The sequence below is a fragment of the Pseudopodoces humilis genome, chromosome 2, assembly GCF_049639895.1.
Source record: "Pseudopodoces humilis isolate 2021_Gansu_Grassland_sample_001 chromosome 2, ASM4963989v1, whole genome shotgun sequence".
Lineage (NCBI taxonomy): Eukaryota > Metazoa > Chordata > Aves > Passeriformes > Paridae > Pseudopodoces > Pseudopodoces humilis.
Window position 1 is genome coordinate 56,477,896 of NC_142201.1, and position 23,947 is coordinate 56,501,842.

The window sequence follows — 23,947 nt, forward strand, 5'->3', positions numbered from 1 at the left end:
GGTTCTAAGTAGCAATGAAGTTCTCAGGCTTTAAATACTGGCTTATTTTGAGGCTTTAAATACTGGCTTATTTTGCCATACTTAAGAAGGTTACACATCTCCTGAAATCAATGTAAAATAATGGTGAATTAATGATTGGAGTAAGATTTCCAAGTAACAAAATGACAGTGAGTTCACACTAATCAGTAACTGCCTAGCCTGTGCTTGGGAGGCTCTTTTCTTGTGCCAAAATTTTAGCAACATATTTCTGCTATTTCCCATATAATAAGGAAAAAAATGTGAATGCACAGGAAATAAAACATATAGAAATGGAAATAAAGGAATGAAAATATGCATTAATAATAAAGAATGAATAAACAGACTCCAAATGTAACAAAAATATAGATATCATCGATGCTTTTGTATTTAAAAAAAATTCATAAGAAAAATTCACAATTTTATATGTGATAGGCTTAAACACCTTGTGGGATTTTATTTTAACAATTGATATAATGAAGAAAGAACATTTTGAGAGAAGTTTTATTATGTAAGTCAAAACTACTTATTTGCTTATTGCAAACATGAATGCCAAAAGAAACTTGTTTTGTTTTGGTGTTTTGGGTTTTTTGGTTGTTGTTGGAGTTTTTTTGGTTCTTGGTTGGTTTTATTTTTTTTGTTATTGTTGTTTGGTTTCTGTTTGGTTGGGTTTTGTTTTTTGTTTGTTTTGTTTTTCATTTTTTTTAAATAATTTTTATAGTCCAGTTCAGCAATGTGCCCTGGTTATTTATGTACTCTGGTACTTCTGAGAAGCAAAAAAGCAGCCGCAGAACACTAGCAAGTTAAGCTGCGTTTAAAGCTTTCCACACAGCAGCAGCTTCAGCGTTCAGCATAGCTTTTTTCCTCCATCCTGCTCCACTCAATGTGCTTCCACTCAAAGAGAAGTAATTTGTGTGAAATTTTTTTACAACAACAAAATACCATAAGGATAAGGGAGAGAATCCTTGCTTCAAGTCAAATTAGCAATGTTGAAAATAAATATGACTTGCTAAAACTAATCAGAGACACGAAAATCAGGAATATTCCATAAAGTGTAGAAATACTCCACAGACTGTAGGAATATTCATATTCAGCAGCAGACACAGATCCAATATACACTTCCCAGGGCCATGAAGATTATCTGCAAAAGTCTCTCCACAGGGTCAGAACAGACACAGTTCTGTTTCTGTTCGCTTTTTATGTTTGATTTGGACCTTGAAAGGTTGTTTGGGCTCTGTAGCTGCCTAGAGATCTTGTCAATGCTCAACCTAAACTGCACTTTTATATAAGAACTGTATTAATTTGTTCAAATAAAAATTGGGTCAGATAGTGCTATACATTATTAAATAGATATTTAAAAACTTTATTTGTAAAGTACTGCTTTTCAATTATATACTCAATTTTAATCTGACAGATTTTGCCTCAGAGTTATTATTCTTTCCACAACAACTTTTATGGTGAAAATTGAGAGTTTTGTGTAAACAGATTTGTGAATTGTTCTCATTGTAGTTTTAAAACAAGCAAGCATAAAATGTTCTAAAACATTACATTTTCTATAATGTTAAAGCATAGATTTATATAGATTACAAAATTTTCAGGGATATAAGTTAATTCTGTCTTTTTGTATTTATGAGTATGTATGTGGACATATGTAGACATGCACACTACATATACAATATTAATAATGTTGCATTAATGATAAAAAATACAATAAAAGACTATGCACTTTTGATATGTAACTATACAAATATCCCCACTAATTAATTTATGTATTAAAATTTTATGTAACATGTATGTATGTAACATTTATGTATGAAACAATTTATGTATTAAAAAAATCTGGAAGAATAGGGTCCTAAATTTTAAAAATACCTACACTTGTCTTAGATAAAGGGGTATTATCTGTCCCACAGTGTGACTTGGTTATACTGGGCATATGCTTTCTCCATTTCATGCTGCAGAGGGGAGCAGATGGAATTAAACATAGCTTGGCATGCAGCACAGGGGCAGCCATGGAGCACTATTTTTCAGTACCACGCAGGCATTACCACCTCTATACGTTAGAGATGAAACACAAAAAAAGGGCATGTCACCTTCAGGAAAGGGTAGTAGTCAGGGAACATCTGTTATATATGCAGTGTTCCCTGTAGAAAGAACTGAAACGTGATGAAATATGCATCAAAAGTTCCCTATGCACTGAGGTACATTAAGTCCCTTTCAAACCACATGAAGCCCACTTGGGGAAAGGAGGTTATTTGAGTGCAGCAGCTGGAATAGGAGAAAGCATCAGCGGGAAATGGAAACCAGCTGTTCTGCCATTCTGGAGATCAGATTGGACAGTAGGTGCACAGAGGCTGATACATGGCATTGTGCATCACTGAAGTACAGAGGCTAGAGAAAGTTTCACTAAATTACGTTACTTGTTCTGCAGCTCTGTCTCTGAGCCACGGCCATGTTAAATGCTGGGTATTATTGTTGGGAAGCACAACATAATCCATATTCCCTGAAATCCTCTACCATGGTGAGTTCTTCAAGATGAAGAAAATGCTCACAGAGAAGAGGCTAAGTAAAGGATCAGAGCAAATATTCTCTTTCAGTATGTTTTACTCAGGATTAGGCAGTGCAATACATCCCCATATTTAATTTTGGCACCATAAAAAGCAGGATGAGAGTGAATCCTCTGGCCCTGGATGGTTTAAAATAAATCTAGATTATCAGTGACAAATGTGTATTTAACCTGTTTTGAAAATTTCCAGGAAAGGCTATTCTGTAACTTACAGAAGCCTGCTTCAGTGCCTACGCACCTTTATAGTAAAGTTCTCTCTCAAATATAACTTAAATACTTCTCCCAGAAAATTAAACAAAAAGAAAAGAAAAAGCAAGGACCATCCTATTTATAACAACTCTATATACACAAAGACCTTTATTATGCTTTAGCCCAGTCCTTGTTCAGTTAAACACGCACAGATTCTAAACAAACATTTCTTTCAAACTTCACCTACAGGCGATGTTTCACAAACTTCTATTTTCTGCTGTTAATATGCCTCATTTTTGATTTTGAATTCTTCCAGATCTATCTCCAAAATATGCCCACAAACTGTGTACAGTGGATGTATCACTAATTAGTGCATGCTGCAATGTTGGCCCAAATTAAATTAAACCACGTTTCTCCCCCTGGAAACCACGGCATAGGAGAAAAGTAGTATGTAAACAGAAAAAGGGCCATGAAAAGGACAGTCTCTATTAGAGTTCACAGACGTTAGGAGATACTCTTTGTTCCAGAAGAACAAAATACAATCAGTAGTATTCCAGCTAAAGCATTGCTGAATGGAATAGTTAAGTCCTGCCTCTTATTTAAGACACTTCTCTTTTGTCTTTCCCAGCTGGACATAGAACTATTGATAAATACAATAATTCAGATTTCCAACTAATATGTATCAGCTTTACGGTAACTCCATCTGCAGAACACTGCTTCTTTTTGATAAAAAGATTGTGGCTGCAATATGCAATGGGATTTTGTTAAATCTTGTTCACTATTGCTGTTTGTCATATCAGTATTTTCTGCTGACTTAATAAGCGAAGATAAATAAATCATAAAATGATTTAAAATGAGGAAGAGAGAAGATGTATTTATTTTAATTGTCTTCCCTATATAACTAAATAAACACACATACCCTCATATATATGTTTATTTTAAACTCTAATTCTGTGTAAGCTTAATAAAAAGAAACCTGTAAATACACCATTCAAGGACATTTTCAGACACAGAGCAAGAGTCAGGAATAGACTCTCTAGTCCTGTTACAATACTTTCCTTGATATTAAGTATTCATCCAATATATGAATATATGCCCTAAAATATTCATTAACAAAAGTAAGCACAAGTAGAGAAGATCCATTTATCACCCAGGGAAATGCATAAAGCCTGATACTATAAAAACTCTCTATTTTCTGATTTCCTTGTTTCAAAAGTTGTTGATCTTTCTGTGCCCCCACTTTTCTTTCAATTTATAAAAAATAATCTGAAAAGAAGGAATGTTAGCTGAAGATAATGATTTTGACATAGAAGGACCTCATCTTACTGAGAATGGCAAATCCTTCTCTTGCTCTTCTGGTGGGAATAAAGTGAAAAGATAACTTATGGATTCTAAGCCTTCCAAGAACAAACTGCAGTACAATAACTGCGCCTAGACCCAGGAAAGGCAGTGTCAAAACAGAAAGTATAGATAGGATGTAATGAGATTTACACTAGTGACAGGGGAGGGATATTCTGTTTTGTTGCCTCTGAAGTAAAGCAGAAAGAGATGAGCACCAACAGCTACAGCGCCCAAATATTAGAATCTCAGATACGAGACTTATGGTAATAGACTTGTGATCTTGAAGTGCATGGTATGAATTAATTTGCAAATAAGATCAGCAAAGAAAACTCTTCTGAAATTTATGAATACTTTTATTGTTGCAGTCATGAACTTTTCAGATGTTAGTAAGGGCCTATCTAAATTGATTCAATAGCGAAATGTCCAATGAAAATAAAACATGTCAAAAATACATATAACTATCAGCCACTGAAGTAATTTTTAATTATAAAATAAGTAGGAATTATGTGGAGGGGAAATGAAATTACCTAAAATGCAGCATGGCACACCAAATGGTGCATAGATGAAGTTGTGCTGAATGGCTGTAATCCCTTTGAGTCACAGTGATATGTTTGTGTGTACCGATGGAGAAAGCTCCTTCTGTATGTTTTTAAAGTCAGTTATAGAAATTTTCTCCTCTAAATATTGGCTAAATACACTAATTGTGGGATATGCTGTTCACAAAACTTCACAGCTACCAGATATATATGATGGCAATAATCTGCCAGGTGCTGAAATGTGCACCTGATTAAAAACCCAGTTTGGCAGAACACAGCGCCAGTTGAAATGCAGGATAATGGGCAATAACAGACAGCAATAATAGGCTAAGACAATCTGATGCAAACTGTATTCACTGTCACTTCAGTTGCCAGAATGTTTGCACCACTTTTCTATTTTGTATCAACAGAGGCAGAGAAGTCATGAGGCATAAAGTGATTCTATCCCTTCTCCATTAAAATGCCACTTTACTTCCTTTTCTGACTTTTCTGTTTGTTTAGGACAAGCATCTGCTTCCTCAGACTTCTCCTTCCTTACCTGTGCTGCTTGAAAACCAAAGATGCTTGTGTATTTCTGAGAAGAGCACACTGTGGTGATGCTGTGCCTGGGAGCCCTCCCATCTATAATGAGGGAGCACCGAACAAACTGGACTCTGCTTTGAAGCAGTCACACAGCTTTAATCACAAATCTGGATTTGGTATAAAAATAGCTGAAATCTAAAAGATGAACTTAAATTGACTGGTAGACTAGGAGATTGTCTGAAAGTAGAATCTAAACCACGAGAGATATTCACGATAATACTCTGAGTGAACAAAAATTGGCAGATATGAGAGTTTTCTATTTATTTTGTCTAAATCCATCATATAATTTGCTATAGACATTATACAGCAAAAGATATGTCATAGATTACTAGGTATTAATATGAGAAGAGCTGACAATTATCGGTAGAGCAAAGGAAACTGACCTGTATTTTTCTCTCTAGTTCATTATCTTTGGTTAGAAGGCAGAACATAATTCTGATTTCTCAAAAAAAGGGAACTATTGAACCTTTGCACAGTCTAGCTCAGCCCAGGTAACAAAATCTTGCAAAAGTGTTACCTAGATCATCTTTAAATGCTTAAGGCAAGACAGAACACTTGAAACTTTTATTTGTTTCCTCTGACTAAAAGGGAAATATACTCCAAATTGAAGTTTCAATATCATCATTCACAAGCACTTATAAGGAGTATGAGACCAATAATAATGCTGATAATTCTCATTCATTTAGAAGTACTGTTTCACTGAATAAAGTACTCACAGCAGAAAAAAAGGAAAGAAGTAATGTCAGTGGCTCCAATGTCATATTGAACTTGCTATACACACACTGGAGTAGATATAAAATAATGGTATTATTCTTCATAAAACTCTGCACTCTACCTACATTTTTAATCTTAAAATCTCATGATTAGAATAAGGCCAAAATCAAATATTTCCAGCTTGTTGATTAGAAATTCAGTCAACCAGAAACAGTTAGAGAATAGATAAGTTTTCTTTGACCTATGCTAGTCCTCATCTAGAATCATACATGTGCTTGCATAAAACACAAAACCAAAACAAACAAACAAAAAAACACAAAAAAAAAGAGATAAAAATATATAGAAAAGAACAAACAGAAGCAGAAAACTCGAGGCTCAAAACTTCATTTTGTGTGGGCTTCACCTCACAATTTCCAGAATTTCCAGTTCCAGAAATAGATTCTACTATTGAGACATATCCAGAAAAGGAAAGAGACCCTCAATACAATCAAGTTATTCTTATAGCTTCCCTGGAAAACAAGTCATCAGATGAAATTGAAAACCGGATACTATGTGCAAGTAAACAGCAAGTTAGCATCTTACCTGACCATGTTGGAAGTAAGCAAGTTAGAAAGGATGATAGTGCTGGACATAAAGACTCTTAAGTGGTGTCAGAGCAAGAAGGGCAGTCTGAAATCTATTCTGAGCATAGAAAGAATGTGATAGATGTTCTGTCCAGGGGAAAATACCTATGGGAGGAAGCATTGTTGAACAAAAGATTTCACAGGTTGTGCCAGTTTCTGGAGATTCCTAGCCTCCATCAGTTTCTCAGAAGAGGCCATTGCCAGTTTCAGAAACTTTGAAATGAAATATTTCTTCACAGTCTTCTTTATCTATTATCTCATTAAGCTGTTGTATTCATAAAAGAGCTCATCATCCTCAATGGCATGGAAAGCATTGGTGATGATGTCAGACAGAAGAAATGTGCTTGATGAACTTTCTGCACTTATCAGTCTAGACTGATTCTAACTCAGTAAAACAGAATGGATTTTAATTATCTAACAGACTCTAGCAAGATTATGCCAAGAAAATTAATAGATAGTCCAGAAAAATCTTGGTAAAAATTTTTTGTAATTTCTGCTCTGCTGCGGATGGATAATGCAGGATACTCGGGTTCTAGGATGTCATGTTTAGAAATTGAGATTATAAATTAACAAGATGCTACAGACTTGTTATGTGAACACATTCAGTGGGTAAACACAACTGGTAACAAACAGTGTTTATAGAGTCTCTAGAAATGATATTTTTATTCCTAAGATTTACATGCAAAACTGCATCAGCTGTGATGCAAATGTATTTTTGTTGTGATGAAGAAAGAGCTATTATATTTTCAAATTATACTTAGTATCACTTTTTTCATGCAGATACATTAAATTCCTTTTATACTACTAACAATACCCTAGACTAAAAACGGTGCTGTTTTACAGAGAAGCCTGATGAGCAGCCTTGGTCCTAGAGGAGACTCTGACAACTACGCTGAAGAGTTCCATTTTACCCTTCCTCCAAGCAGTTGCCTCCATCTTTTTCTTTATTCTCAGAATCCACACTATTGCCAATGAGGCAACAGCATATGCAGGAGTGGCTCTTCTATGGGATGCAGGTGTGAATGGCAAGAAACTATATTGAAAGAAAGAGGCAATGCACAGTGATAAAGCAAAACCTCAACAAAGCGACTGAATTGGGAGATATTTAATCCCTTGAAGTTTTTTTGACAAAGACATTTGCACTAAAACAAGAAAACACAGACAGAAAAGCAAAACAAAAGCAGAACAAAAGAAAAAGAAACTAAAGATTCCTGGGAAAATCTAAGATAATAATTTATGAGTAACTACAGAAAAGTCCATAACTTGGTATTTCTTCCTGATTATAATGTAAGCTTATGCAGGATTTACTAAGAAAAATATAAAATTAACATCTTGCTGTTTTATTGCTCCCTTGTAGATATTATTGTTTATGTTTTATGGGTTATAATATAATTTTCAGCTTTGGATACCTTTTAAAGAAATACAGATTGTTGCTGTTATTCTTAAACCATGTCAAACGAAACAATTACTCTGTTATTTAAATGCAAAAAGTGAATATTACATGCCACAACTTTGAGTGAAATAAACAGGCAATTTAACAGATATGTTCAAAATTATTAATTCTTGTAAGACTTCTAAGTAGGGTGATGTCAAACTGTCCAAACTAGTGATAGGGTTTAAAGTGTCAGCAACAGAGGTGGAAAAAAAGACAGGTAAACAAAACAAACTTATCCAAAACCATTCTACAAAAAGAGTAGCAGGCATGTGGAACAAGCTGTTTAGTAAGACAGCTGATTAAGATAGCATAAGTAAGCTTAAGAGACAGCTAGATATTCTTATGCAGAAAGTGGCTTGTATACCACAGCAAGAGAGGATAAGGCTGAGATAACTAAAGTGGGACGTGCTTACTGTAACACAAGACTTACTATCATGATAATTTTTACAGTTTGGGGTTTTTTTTCTGCTTTCCTTCCATTCAGGCCATTCCATAAGCATTTCATTAATTATGAAATTAATTACATCTAATTTGCATTGTCTTTCTCATTTGTGGAAAATGTTTAAAATCACTACCAGACAAAAGTTTGTATCTGGATATCTTTTCCTTGAAATCAACTATTTCAATAGTAAACTGACAGGCTCTATCATTCACTGTTTCATTAATTTAATGGAAGTCATAAGGTAAGCTTGACTGCTTCCCATCTCATGCTGAAATTAGAAGACATCTTGTCTACAAAAATTTTTTTTGTAAAATTTCCTACTTCCCTGTTACTGAGAGAAGCACAACTACTGTAGTGCTACCAAGACCCTTTTTATCTCAGTTTGGCCTTTTAATTTTCAACTATCTGGGCTAGAGTTGATCAAAACTGTAGTCTAAATACTGGTACAACTAGAATTCTTATTACTGCCATGGGCAGAATTGGACACATGACAGTAATGTTTGGAATTACATGAATATGCCAAACTTAAATCATTTTTAAATTAGGATTCTCATGTCAAGATCCTGACTTCACTGTTAAACCAAACAATTTTTCAATAATTTCATAGGATTTAATTATTGGTGTTGTTCTAATAGCAGAAGCTAAAGTATTTTAAATATCTTTAAAAAACAATAATCAAGCATAGAACTTGGTTACAAAATAGTGAATTCCCATCCTTGTATATAACCCAGAATGATGACAGAACCACAACTTCTAATATTGATTCAGGCATTGCTGGAGACAATTGTTTCTAGCAAGCTTTCCATCTCCTTTTCCCAGAAAACAATTTTTCTCTGAAATAAAATGAAATTATTTTCCTATCCTAATCACATATATCATATTTCTTACCCTCCTTCAATTGGCTTATGACTAGAGAACACAATTTTATTTATCTTCTTTCAAAAGAGAAATATTACATTTGGCTGAGAACCCTAATCATACTAAGCTCAATGACAAGTAATCATCGATTTCATTGGGAACACCACATAGCACCACATTTGTTACTGCAGTGACCTGAAATCCCATAAGGTGCTGGATGGAGGTTCTGTTTTCATAATATGACAATGATTTTATTATAGCACACTAGAGAAGGAAGAGTTCATTCAAGCAAACAAATTTGTACCATTACTATTTTTAATTATATTTGGGAAGAATAAAAAAAAAATTTAAAAAAAGGGGGGAAAAATTACTTTGTCTCTCTACCCCCATTATTTTATTTTCTTCAGTAAAGAAATTCACATAAACAGCCACTGCTGTAGTTCAGTGGCTGACAAGCTGACAATACTTAATGCCCACAATTCAATATATGTTTAATAAGAACATAAGGAATTCATCTGAGTGATTAGAATAAATTTTCTTGTTGACTAGGGCAGCTCACATAGCTATAATGACAAAGGTAAACCTGCATATAACTCTTCGCATTACAACGAAAATAAGCATGGGAATGGTTGGCTAATGTGCTTACTAGATTGCATATATTTTGGCCAGATTTGGGTTTGATGCTGCTCGACAAACTGCAGTATTATGAACACTGGCCATATAGTCTTTTTCTAAGAAAACACACATTTTTAATCTGAGTACTAGATAGTTTCCTAGTGAAACTTTAAAAATTTTAAGGCTTTTTCACGACTGTACTTGATAGATGGAAATCCAGAATTTTTGTCTTTGTGTCATACAAAACTGAGAGAATAAGACACACACTCAAATAGCTTCTTTAAAAAAAAAAATCCTGCATGGCATCTTTATACAGATCAATGTCCAATTATAAGCAGAGAGTTGCTGTGGCAAAAGGTCAGGAAAAAATAATCTTTCCGGCATTTATTACTTGGAAAATAAGGTCAGATATGAGGTCAACCTCCAAATGTATACAGAAAAAATTATACTGCAGCATTCTAAATATTCTGCACTGCAAAAATTATACTGTAATCTCAACATAATCAGAAAAATGAAGTTGAACATGTACTTCCTGATGTCTGTACTACAGATGAGACTAAGGTAAAAGGTGAAAAACCCAGGTCCAATTAATCAACAACTACAAAAAGCTTATATTTCTGCTTAATTAGAAATACAGCTACTTATTAAGGCCTGGCTGATTTAATAATTTCCTGTCTTTAACACTGAACCACCCTCCCTACAACAAAGTAAAATAATGGGAAACATACAAAAATTTAAAAATCATTCAGTGATGCACTTTATTGCTTACAGTATAGAAGCAAAACAGAAAGGCAGAGAATGCTGGAGTGCTTTGTCTGTCTGATTCTCTAAAAAAAACAGAGGTGTACCTTTTGAAATAAAAGACCTCCAAATTAGATAAAGCATATCTAGAATAAATATGAATTGGACACAGTTTGGGGAAATAAATATGCTTGTTTGTCAGAATGAATGTTGGTAGAGAACATTGTCATTGTCCTGATCTACGTCATTTTAGCTGTTTCACAGACACTCTTAATCTTTGCTACCGTTACGGTATGTGAACGAAAGTATACTGAAAATAAGAGTGTATCAGTATTTGATATTTCTCACACTACTTTTAATTGTGAAATCAACATTACAAACAGGAAAATGCATCCATGAAATGAAAACGTCTTCTGATTCATTTTTACTCTTGTCTTTTATACAGAGTATTTTCTTTTCCTCTTCTCCAAACTACACGACGAATGTAAATGACTGGTGCTCTTTTATCTGTTGCAGTCATGTCTAATTTGAATTTTCAAATCACGCTTTGACAGAAGGATTGTATATAATATATCACAGACAATGTCAGTGGAAATAGAGTATATTCTAATCATTTTCAAAAGTATTATTTTTTTTATTTTTTTTTTTAAATCTGCTTTGGACACTTGTGGTTTCATTTCATGTTCAATCTGAAAGAAACTGGTTCCTTTGCTCTGGGCTAGTGAGAAGATTTACTGTTTTCTCTGATAATATTATTATAGGCTATTCCTCCCTGATAACCCACAACTGCAATACTAATAGGTTAATAATGACGTTTTTACTTTACACTTTTGTAGGCATTGTTGGCTTCACTCACCTTGTTCAAGTGGCTGGCTTTTAGTTGAAGTAGTTTTCATCTTGAGTGCCTCCCTAACAGACATGTCACAGCAGGAGCCTTTGTTAGTGTCTTGGTCACTGTCAGCCTGATCACTGTCCCCATGCCCGCTGTCCCTCAAGCTGGCTCTTTCTGGATCCTTGAACGTGGAGCTACTGAAATACATATGAAAAAAAAAAAAAAAAAAAAAAAAAAAAAAAAAAAAAAAAGGAGAGAGAGAGAGAGTGTTGTATTTACTTGTTCTAAGTTGAATTGTACTCTCTGGCAAAGCAATTTTGACAAGAATGCAAATGGGGAAGCCAAGAAAGTTATTTAATAGGCCTTACCTTTGAACAAACTGCTGCCTGCTGCCCATGTAATTGGGCTCTGCGGGAAAATTGTCTGTCTGTGAAAGAGAAGGAAAAAAATACGTATAGTTGTACACTGGACAAATCTCCTGCAGAGCAACAAGATTTCCTAGAGGAGAAATGATTAATAATTCAAAAATTCCCTTAATCTTCAGATTTGTACATTTTAATTAAATTGGAAAATGCTGGCATGTAATTATGTGCTCAGAACAATTAAATGATTCCGGTCCACAAATTACCTGCTAAAGTAAACAATGAGGCTCCAATAAGTGGCATTCTCTGTTAGTAACCTGACAGATGACACTGTTTATGTTTTTTCATTAGATAGATATTAAGACTGATGGTTATTGAAAATGAGAGAAAAAATTACTCTTGCATATTAAAAAAAGTGAATTATTCAACAATACTAATTTTTAATCATAATTACATCATCTATTGGGACTCTGAGGTTCTTACTGCTGTAATACAGTTTTGTATACTGCTACATTACACTTGAATTGAAAGAATAAACAAAAAATCAAGAAAATTTATGGTTGATTAGCTGTGGGGTTTCTCAGATGCTACTGGAAAAATGCAAGTATGAAAATATTTGGATTTTCTCTCTTTAATTTTCATCAGTATTAATAGCTATGTCAGAATAATGAGAACCACACATGCAAACAAGAACTTTAAATGATCACTGTTGACAAGTAGTTTTTAAAAGAAGATACTTTCATTAAATCTGTCGTGTATATTTTTAGCAGCACGAGCCAAGTAACTGTAGAAGCAGAAGTATTAAAAGGATTCAGACCAACATGGAGTCCTGCCAAAGGGAACTGAATTCCCCTTGTATCATTAGCTGAAGTTCTTTGGGAGAAAGAGAGACTGCATCATTCAGAAAACTCCGCATACTGTACATTCACGCACGTCACTTCTTCTTGCAGCTGACCTAGCGACAGAGCTTCTACTGTTTTCTGCATCACTTCACATCACACCACTCTGCTTCGCAGCAGCTCCGGCTTTCGCAGCAGCATCCAGCGGATCAGCATCCGTAACACGGGCAAAACTCAAATAATGAAGCTGAGGGCTCAAGGTTTAATGTCATGCAGCAAGTGCTTACAGAAGTGACTGGGATCTTAGAGATTTGAGTTTCTCTGCCAGTCCCCACACCACTTTTCTATCTTTTTGTTTTATCAGTAGGAGGTAATTAGAAATATTTGCTCCTTCTTGTATGATTAGAATATTTGAGCTTGGAAAAGAGGCAAAAATTTTATCCTAAATTTAAGTCACTGCTGTTTGTAACAGAAATTGGGCAGACATCCGTTACTTTCAAGGGACTTGTGAAATAGATGAGCTTGTATACCATGGGTGTCTTTTATGTTTTAGAGAAGTGATGGAAAATACAGAACCATCTTCCATTCAGCATGTATGTCAATGCATTTTCTTCTAGTTTCTAAATCCTTTAGTTCAAAAAAAAAAAAAAAGCTTGTAACACATATTATGTTCACATCCATCATAGGTTTAGTATATGCAATTAGAATTAAAGTTCATCCTCACATTTAGTATGTATTAAGTTAGAAAAACAAACATTGAAAACAACAAAAAAAGGAGGTGTATTTCAGCATTCTTATGTGTATCTCTCAAATGCAGCACATCACATTTTGGGAGCAGCTGTAATTCAGCAATTCTGCTTGGTTTTTTTCTTCTCACAAGTTTTTGTGCAGCAAACCTACCTGATATATATACACTCACATACAATCATTATGGCACTTACAGAACCCAGTACTTATCAACCTGAATAAATCTTCAAAACTTTAGGACTTATGTCTCTTTTCTATGCCTAATATCTCAAATAGAGATATCCAGGAAAACCGACCTTATGCTTTTACTTACGTAAGACATCTGTCTCCTCCTAAACACAGCTGCTACCAGAATCAACATTTCCATTTTTCATGACATTGGCAGTCAAAATGCCTGATATAAACTGTCTTTTCATCAATTCTCTGCTATTAAAACTCAGACTTTTGCCCTGGAATTAATTATAACTCCTCCTTTTTGATGGTGCTAAAAACTTAAATGTAAACTGGACCAGTAAGAACCGCTCATATTTTTTGTCTCTGCTTTTTCATAGCAAAAAAGCATTTCACACATCCTGGATGAGACAATACACATATTTTAAAATAGAATGACCCCATCTTAACTGCTGAGAAATTCTGCATTTATGGTAATCATTAAAGACCTTTAACTGGATTCGAATTTGACTAATTACTGTCATACTGCATTTTGCCGCAATACGATGAATTGTGTGCCATGTTACAGCAAGTTCATTATTACAAAAAAGTTATTACTACAAAAGAACAAATGTAAGTACTTGATGACCATATACAGACACAGAGCTCAGAGTTGAATACTGTTCTTTCTGCTCTAAAAGCATTAGTCCTTCTTCTATGAATTATGAAGATATGATGCTTGTGTTGAGCTGTGACAGCACTCTGAGATACAGGCAGCAGAGGGAGAATTGTTTCATGTATGTAAATATCTATTAGAGATTGTGATAACTAAAAAAGTATTTAATTTTAGCCTTGGCAGTTTGGAAGAATCTTATAAATGTAAACATCTGCTTCACAGTGGATGAGAGAAAGACCAATGTCTAACATGTCTAACTCCCTTAAAATTTTTTTTTTTTAAATCCCAGTTGAAGTGAGAGGTCATATACTTAAAATTTTTACACTTTAACATTTATGGAAGTGATATTATACATTCCAACTCATGCATTAATCATACCCCTTTACATTGCATAGCTGTAACTCTAAGAAATGAACACTGCTTTAAAAATCTAAAAAAACCTCTTGTCCTTCTCTGGATATACAGCCCTTTCTAGGACAACAAAATCACCAAAATGCTGGACTTCCAGTTTAGGTTGCAGCTTACCTGCAGAAAACCACCTAAAATCTAGTCAGCTACACTAGCTAATCAGCCAAGATCCCTCAAAGTGCCTTTGAGAAATACAAAATATCCCATTTGGTCATCTAGCATTAGGTACCTAACACTCTGTGGAGTATTATTGGCATAGGGGAATCTTGACAACCAGCAAGATGTCCAGTGCAATAGTTACAGCTAAGTAAAATGCATCATGTCAGAAGCGAATTGCCTGGAATTGCAGTCTCCTGATAAATAACCAAAAATTATTCAAATGCCAGCATCATTAACCTCCTGAAGAACAAAAGAAAACAAACTTCACCCTTGTTCTCACCCTCCCTCCAAAAAAATCTCCAGGAACAATCTGTCTCTAAAAGTCACCAAAGTTAAACAGTAAAGAAAAGTTTTCTATCTCTGTGATTCAAGACTGAGGGCTGAAGTATCAATTAGGTCACCAACAGCTACCGGAGCACAGGTTCTCCAGTAGCAGGACAAATGTTACCTAAAATTAAAACAAAAGCAGAAACATACACTGCCACCAGAAAATTAAAGTCTGTGGTGTGAACCTAGCTGTCCAAAGCCACCTTAGAGAAGTGGTCCTGCTATTATGGCCCATTTTCACAGATTAGTGGAACCAGCTCATTTCCAAAGAGAGTATGTTGTTAAACCATTCAACATATACTCTTTTTTTGACAGTTGCTACAACAGACCCTTACAAACACTCTCTTCTACCTATATGTCATAATATGTGACTCTAGATCAAATATGAAATTTTAGGAACACTGTCATTAGTGTAATGTTGCAGAAAAAATGTCTGAGGATTTCTGCATGCACATTTGATACAGCTTTCTCAGAAACTGAAGTGCATTTAAAAAAGCCATTTAAAAAGAAGTCAGAATGCATAGGAGCCTTTCAAAAGCTGTAAAAATTTATAAAACAAGGGTTTGCTTACTTTCAGAAAATATCGTACAGTTTGATTTTGTTTTCTTTTACTTCAATGAATTGAGAAGAAGGAAAATAAAAGATGAGGCAAATTAAACCTGTGCAAAATATACTTTTCATAGAATCATAGAACGGTTTGGGTTGGATGAGACCTTAAATATCATCTAGTTCCAGACATTCTCTCCCAGTCATGGGTAAGGATACCTTCCAAATGCTCCAAGACCCATCCAGCTTGGTGTTGAGCATCTCCAGGGGTGGGGCACCCACAACTTCTCTGGACAAACTGAGCTGGTTGGATTTACTGGTATGGAATTTCAAATGAGACAATATAATTGCTAAAGTCCAATAACGGGACTTTGAAAATCATTAAACGGCCAGTGTTTGCATGAAGAACACATAGAATATCTTTCCAAGAGCTATCAACTGTCTACAGAACTATTCCGTTTATTGCACCTGTCAAGACTTGTATGTTATGACTACAAAAAGGACCTAGATAAACTAAAATTGTTGCCAAGTATAGCTCTCACATGGTGTATTTGGAATATTAAATTTTATAGACTCAGAAATAAAACCATTCAAAAGTTTGAAAGTCAACTGTCAAGTTTCTACTAATTAATTCTGGAATGGCTATGGCTTCCAAAAGTTTAATTTAGAGAAAGGAAAATGAAAAATTATAGCCAAGAACAGAGTATGAGAAACAAATTCTTCATAGAATCCATTAACCTTAAATAAACTTATAAGAAAAAAAAAAAAAAGTGAAAAACCTCATCACTGGAAACAGTTTGAACCAGCCTGGGCCAAGCATTACACAATGAATTATGGGGAATATTTTTAGCAATGGGCTATATTCATCTCTGATCCCTTTTTTTCTTTTAATAAGTTCATGTTCACAAGGTATATGTGTTTACTTCTGTTGAAATATTAAGCTGTTTTATAAACACAAAGGAATTCTACAGTGGCTCTGCACACACCATTTTTTTAAAAAAATTGAGGATTAGAATTACAGCACCATAGTAATCAATCAAATTTCAAAAATTCTGCTATTGCTCAGTAGGAGAACATTCAAGAATTCCTGCAAAAAGGAGACTGTGTCTTTAAAATTAGAAGCTACTCACTATTTTTGTCTCTTTACTTTTTAATAAAAACATTTTTTGTGTCACAATTTTGAAGATTTCTAGCAATACTTGGTGTATTCCATACCGTTTGAATAAAATTATTGATTTTTTTTTTAAAAAAAGAGTGTGCAATTCAACAGGTTTGTCTAATAAAAAAAAAATAATAATAAAAAAAATCAGCGCCTACAAAGAAAAAGGAAGTGAGAAAGAAAGAGACAGGGACAGAGAGAGAAATTCAATATTTAAGTATTCTTGACAAATTATGCCTAGAAATAATTGTCATATAAGGGAAAGATGTACTCTAAAATATGAAAAAAAGAACTTAGGAATTAATCAGATTTATGAATATTAGACAACTAGAATATTCATAATTTTTTCTCAGAATTACAAGAAGAAATATCACATTTTCTGAAATGATTTAATGCAGCTCCATTTTATGTAGATGTTCATACCTGGAACTATAATAAAGCAAAATGTCTTTGCTGACTCTAACTTCTTTTTAATTAAACATTAAATGCAAAAATGAAATGAAACATCTCTCACCTTTATTAGACTGCCACTTAATATCTAATTCAAGCATCTTCTGTGCCTTTTCTTGAAAAGCTGAATTCCAAGTATTCATCCTTCCCCCATGAAACAAAGATCTTATATAATGGCAATCTCTTCTGGAGGCAAAAGAATTGTATTCTGCCAAATTGAGTTTTGAAAGAGCAGACAATTGTCTTCATTTTGTTAGGAGCAGTGTGGGTTCAACATAGTACAATTTTTCACAAAGACTTCTCAGTATAAGACTGCCAGTGAATGTGTATACTTAGCCAGAAATAGTAGTTTTTGGTTCCACAAGATTTACTTCATTAAGAAAATCCATTGTCCCAACAGCAAAAACAAAAAAACAACTAATCCAAAAACTGCCCATAAACCTCTCATAAGTTATTCTACCTTTTTCAGGGTCAAAATTAAATAGGCTATTTTTAAAAATAATATCCTACTATGTGCTCTCCATTCTCATCCCTTTGAAAATGCTTCTGAGATATAATTTATATGACATGGACATATTTAGGAAATTTCACACTTGCTGCAAGATGTGTATTCTGGTGTTAAAAGTCCTACAGTGTGTTTATGTGAATTTCTGACATACATAGCATTCTTCAAAAGCACATTGAAAACACAGGGCAGTAAAAACAGTCAAATGCACAAGGCAATACCATTCATGAGGCTTCTGCACTCTTTATTAAAGTGTTGGTTGGTGGCTCGTGTTTTCTCTTCCTACTGAATGAGAAAAGTAAAACTGTGAGAGGAACAGGTCCTGAGCTCAGCACAGTGACTTCTGAGAAGTGAAGCTCTGAGGACAGACACTACCATCCTTTCCCATAAGCAAAGGAATGCAGATCTCCTTTATGAATGCCTAATCCATACACTGTTTTCTCTTAGCAAATACCATATTTGTCACCAAAAAAAACCAACTTATTGTTGATTTATTGGTTAAGGTGTCATACTAAGGCATTGTAGATTATTTCAGTTGTTTGTACTACTGCTTTAATGAAACCAACTATTTGTTAAATTTTTGCAAGAGTTTATTCTGCAATGTACAAGACACTAAAGATGGCAAAAGCCTGGACTGTGGGAATATAACACAGTGCAAGAATTAGGAATCACAAGGCCCTGAAAGTTCTTCTCATCTCACTGATGACTGCACCAAGTAGGAGGACTTGAAGGAGCAAGACCTTTGTGAAGAAGCTAAAAAGGTCACTACAGAATGACATAATTTTAAGTGATCCTTGTAAAAATAGTAGATCTGAGTGACATTCAAAAGGTGAGCTGAGACCAGACTCTGATCAGATTTTTAGATAGGAAATAAAAGATTTAAGCATTTCAGGAACAAGCTTGTCTCTTCATCGGCAGAGAAGTCAGCTCGACAGAAGCCTTCAGCTCCTCTACCAGTGCAGGATGTGTGTTTAAGGTCAGATTCCTCTCTATAAGAAAAGTCTGACAAAGAAAAACTGTAGAAGTTGAACCCAAAACTTTCTCCTACTGAAAAGGGAATCAAGATTTTCCAGACCAAACTCAAATTACTGTTTTTTTTACAATGATTTCAGGTTTCTGAGCCTTATTTTATTTTGCACCAGAGAAACATGAAATGTAATAAAATTAGCATGATCTCAGAAGAGAAAGCGGAAAGTTGTCAGATGTGACTAGGAGAAAGGAATTGTAATATGAGCTCTGAAGTTGAACTACTTTTTGGAAAGGATGCGAGATAAGAATGCAGAAAGATGAGCCAAACATCACACGACATAAAGAGCTCAAGCTGAAAGTACAATAACGCTATCACAGCGTCAATAAATAAACATAATGAAATTCATGACACATTATTGCATTGCTCTGTACTGCCACTATTCATTTAAAAATGATGAACACATTTAAAATAATTCACAACTTGTCAAATGCCTGTGAGTGGTGCAGTTAGACTGGTGCTGTAGGAGGCATTTGTAAAGGTCTTACAAGAGAGCTTCATACAACATAGAGCAAAGTAAAGATGGAAGTATGGGAAGACAACACAATAACTACACCTGAATCTGCTAGTACAGTTGCATCCAATATATTTACACTGCTCACCAATGATATGTACTTACTGAAGCTACTCTGTCAATAAAAACCACATTAAGAACCTTTTGAAAGAGCTTCCCTGTCAATTAGGATGTAGATACATTCTATCGCTCCAGTTTTCCTGTCAATTTAATATACTGGGTCATATTAACAGTACTGGCTTGTCAATAAGGCAAATCCGAATCCTATTAATAGAGTTACAGTACCAATATAATCGGCTTCCCATTTATTGAGCTTCCCAGTATTTGGGAAAGCTGTGAAATGGGATTATAAGGTTCGGTTACATACATCTGTCTCTATATTACATAAATATTTCAGGAATTGTATTCCGTTGTGTAAAGAAATATATGTAACCACTTTTTTCCATTATAAAAACTTCAGATGACAGAATAGTGTAATAGTTTGCCATTGCTGAGAAAACATTAAATTATCCTCATTTATCACATTGTTTCCTGCTTTCACTAAGTAAAACTGCTATTTTATGAGACAGTCTACTTGTGTGCCACACATATAGAACTGCTAAGAGATGTACGCCCTTTACCCACTCCCCTCCACCAAAATATCTGCTTCAGAACATAAAAGGGAAGAGATAAAACATTTTGAAAACAAAATAAAAAGTGCTCCACAGTTTCAGTCTGGTTTTAGCCCTTGTGCTGTGCTGTACAATCTTTGTGGAAATGAAACATGTAAGTATAATTCTAGTGTAACAGAAACCCCTGGAAATAATTAATAAGAGGTATTAGTTCATGTATTAAAAAATAGCAGAAATTCAGCAAACCTTCTATTTAATAGAAGTCTTAATGAAGTTGAACATTAGTTCCTTTTAACCACATTCAATATGAAATAACTACTTTTGCTGGATTAGCAGAATATACAACAGACCGTTAAAACTGATTATATTTAAAAAAAATAAAATGAAAAAAAGTAATTGCATTAAAATATACTGGGTATTCTCTTATCAAATTACCTCTCTAGGTCTGACTTGAAAATATGGATTTAAAAAAACATGGTTCAAAAATGACAGCTAAGGGTCAATGAATCAAGCTGCCCATTATATTTTCTGGTAGCAGATGGGTGCAATGAAACCTAATGATTGAATTTGAAACGCTTTAATGCTCCTTTTATCTATGGCTCCAACCATGTTGAGTCTACCTTAGTATTCATAACAGATACTATGTTTACTGCATAACAGACTCAATTACAATTAGCTAACTAGAATGAAATCTGCACTTATCGCAATATCCAGCTTATTCTAAGAATATCATACCATGAACTCAAATGACAATACATGTAGGAGTGTGTCTTTGATAGCACTTGTAGGTTGAGGTTTTTTTTTGATTTTTCATGTTAAAGATGAAGTTTAGAAATTAGGGAAAAACTTAAAATTAAAGGAAAAAATTTGAAAATAATTCCTTGAAATGTAAGGATATGATCAAAGTATTTGCTTAGAATTTAAAAATGTTTAGAACCCTTTTTGTCTGCATAGGAACAACAGTTTCTTTTCTTTTCTTTCCTTTCTTTCTTTCTTTCTTTCTTTCTTTCTTTCTTTCTTCCTTTCTTCCTTTCTTCCTTTCTTTCTTTCTTCCTTTCTTTCTTTCTTTCTTTCTTTCTTTCTTTCTTTCTTTCTTTCTTTCTTTCTTTCTTTCTTTCTTTCTTTCTTTCTTTCTTTCTTTCTTTCTTTCTTTCTTTCTTTCTTTCTTTCTTTCTTTCTTTCTTTCTTTCTTTCTTTCTTCCTTTCTTTCTTCCTTCCTTTCTTCCTTCCTTTCTTCCTTCCTTTCTTCCTTCCTTCCTTTCTTCCTTCCTTTCTTCCTTCCTTTCTTTCTTCCTTTCTTCCTTCCTTCCTTCCTTCCTTCCTTCCTTCCTTCCTTCCTTCCTTCCTTCCTTCCTTCCTTCCTTCCTTCCTTCCTTCCTTCCTTCCTTCCTTCCTTCCTTCCTTCCTTCCTTCCTTCCTTCCTTCCTTCCTTCCTTCCTTCCTTCTTCCTTCCTTCCTTCCTTTCCTTCTTTCTTCCCTTCTTTCTTTCTTTCTTTTCTTTCTTTCTTTCTTTCTTTCTTTCTTTCTTTCTTTCTTTCTTTCTTTCTTTCTTTCTTTCTTTCTTTCTTTCTTTCTTTCTTTCTTTCTTTCTTTCTTTCTTTCTTTCTTTCTTTCTTTCTTTCTTTCTTTCTTTCTTTCTTCTCTTTCTTTCTTTCTTTCTTTCTTTCTTTCTTTCTTCTCTTTCTTCTCTTTCTTCTCTTTCTGTCATTCTACAGTGCAATTTGATCTCCTGGAACTTTTATTTTTTTTAATTTTTAGACATATCTGAAAGCTGTTACTTAGCAGGAATTCCCAGTGAAGCCAGTAAGTAGGGTGAAATTTGTCCTATTCTTACCACTGCTTATTTCCTGTTTCTAAGAGCAACACAACCCAAATTTTTTCTGAACAGATAAAAGCTTGTAAACACTGCAGTACTGAATGGTAGGGAAGGAAATCAAATTATAGCCTTTTAACACTGTTAATCTGTTTTGTACTTATCATATTTAGTAAGGAGAAAACAGAGACACTGGATATTTAAAATCTGTTAACTTTGTGTTAACATCTATCCAGTATGTTTACCTTTTTCTATCCAACCCATACTCTCACTAAAGGCAACAATAAAACTCCCACAAGCCATGACCTGAGGTCCAGTGAAATCAATGGGTGTTTTCAAACTGGTTTCAATAGCCCTTGGATCAGTCTGCTTACTTTAATTACTGGCTAAGCGAGCCTCTACATAGCGTGCTCCATTCCCACAGATACATATGTTGTATGCTGAAAAAAGTTGTATTTGAACAGATCTGCAACAGCAATGATGGGGAAAGGTGATTAGGTAGGCAGCAAATGCTGTACATGGCACGAAATTCCAGCTCTGTGTTTCTTCCCTACAGAGTGAAAGAAATTAGCAACAAAGATGGAGCAGGATATGGTTCTGAAGCCACACTGCCTGCACAGAAAACACACACAAAGAGGAACACTGAAGCTTTCTTCCTAGGTGGTGGTCAGAAAAAAGGGGTAAATCTAGACCACCTCCTTTTCTTTAAAGCTGCCGCCTTATCCCGTTCCTCTTTCTAAAATCCTGCACCAGAAAATCAATGATTACCTTAAATTCCCTAGGAATTCAGAAGAAAATTACAGACGTTAAAACTTACATTATAAGTTTCCATCTAATTTCTTATTTAGGTCATGCAACTCTTTATTTCAACTTTTTTGTTAAAAATACTCAGCAAGGTATTCTCTAAATATTTTGCGACAAGGTACAAAGTCCTACTTTCAGACAAATACTGTTTGAATAATTATTTTCTCTAAGCACTAGGAAAGCACTAAATATGCTACCAAAATAATGGCTGAATTTATGACAGAATAGTAGATTATCAAGCTTTACAGACTCACACGGCCATGCAAGAATTTCAACTGTAAAATGGTAATGAGTTGATTTATTATTTGTGACATAAGATAAATAATTTAGGCTTGCACAAATTTAGCAAGAGGTTCTGTCCCTAAATATATTTTAAAGTCATAACAGTCATGTGTCTATCATACGGTACCTCATAAAATGGGAAGTGTGATTGAATACACCATTACACTATGAGTATAGTAGTAGTGGTCAAGTAGACTTGGACAGAAAAAAAAAAATAAGGCTATTCTGATATAGGGCTGTGTGCATGCATCCACAACTCAGTCACTTCAATGTTAACCTACTGCTACATCTTCTGATAGGACTCTATATTAAATTGATTCAAAACAAGCAAAAAAAAAAAAATAACTGCCCATCTTTATAGGATCACCTCGTATAGGACACAACATGCACTCAACTAAAGACTGCCATGGGTAATCTCTAACTGCACAGGTATTTAAAAGCTGACTTTGACCTGTAAATTCTTAAAAGACTGGGAAAAAATGTTCTGGATTGCCCTTCTCATTATGGCTTGACACATCAAGACTGTGAAATCAGATCTTTCTGTAAAATTAAGAAGATCCACATAAGATATGGTCTCTGCAAAGATTCCAGGATTAGATAAAGTCATCTTTCTGTTCCAAAGCACTGTTGGTTTGCCAATATCTAGGACACTGCTGCAGGTTTCACCAGGGATAGAGTGACTGAACATGAATGCTAATATTTGACTGAGGGGTTTGTTAGAACACAGGGATTTAATTATGGACTTCCTCTCTATCTAATTATCAGGATGCTCACTCAGTAGATGAGCAGTTTTTTTTCCAAAGTGGAATGCATTGAACACCAAGGATTTACATATATTTTACTTTTTAAAATTTTATTTATCACCTCTCAAAGAAAATAGTTAATGAAACCTTCTCTAAATAATGTCCAGAAGTCCCCAAGATGACATTCAGAACTGTGTGTATGTGGAGACCTCTTTCAAAGTGGGAAAAGAAAAGACTACAGGTGCAGCGCAAGAAATTTTGAACAAAAGTTCGTGCAGAATGAGAAAAAAAAACCAACTTGGGATTGTTAATACTGCTCTTCCTGGATAGTCAAAC

At 34.4% G+C, this 23,947-nt stretch overlaps 1 protein-coding gene across 2 annotated transcripts in view; it reads right to left on the reverse strand.

Moving 5' to 3' along the window:
- Positions 1 to 23,947, reverse strand: part of PCDH17 (protocadherin 17) — a 90,911-nt gene that overhangs the window by 49,210 nt on the left and 17,754 nt on the right. The window contains exons 3-4 of one of the 2 annotated variants that reach the window (XM_088052193.1): positions 11,858 to 11,916; positions 11,514 to 11,683 (exon numbers count right to left, since the gene is read on the reverse strand). In XM_088052193.1, coding sequence (XP_087908319.1) covers positions 11,514 to 11,683; positions 11,858 to 11,916 — 229 coding nt within the window. Of the gene's footprint in view, positions 1 to 11,513; positions 11,687 to 11,857; positions 11,917 to 23,947 lie in introns of both variants that reach the window. The other variant, XM_014263377.2, reaches the window with a different exon arrangement.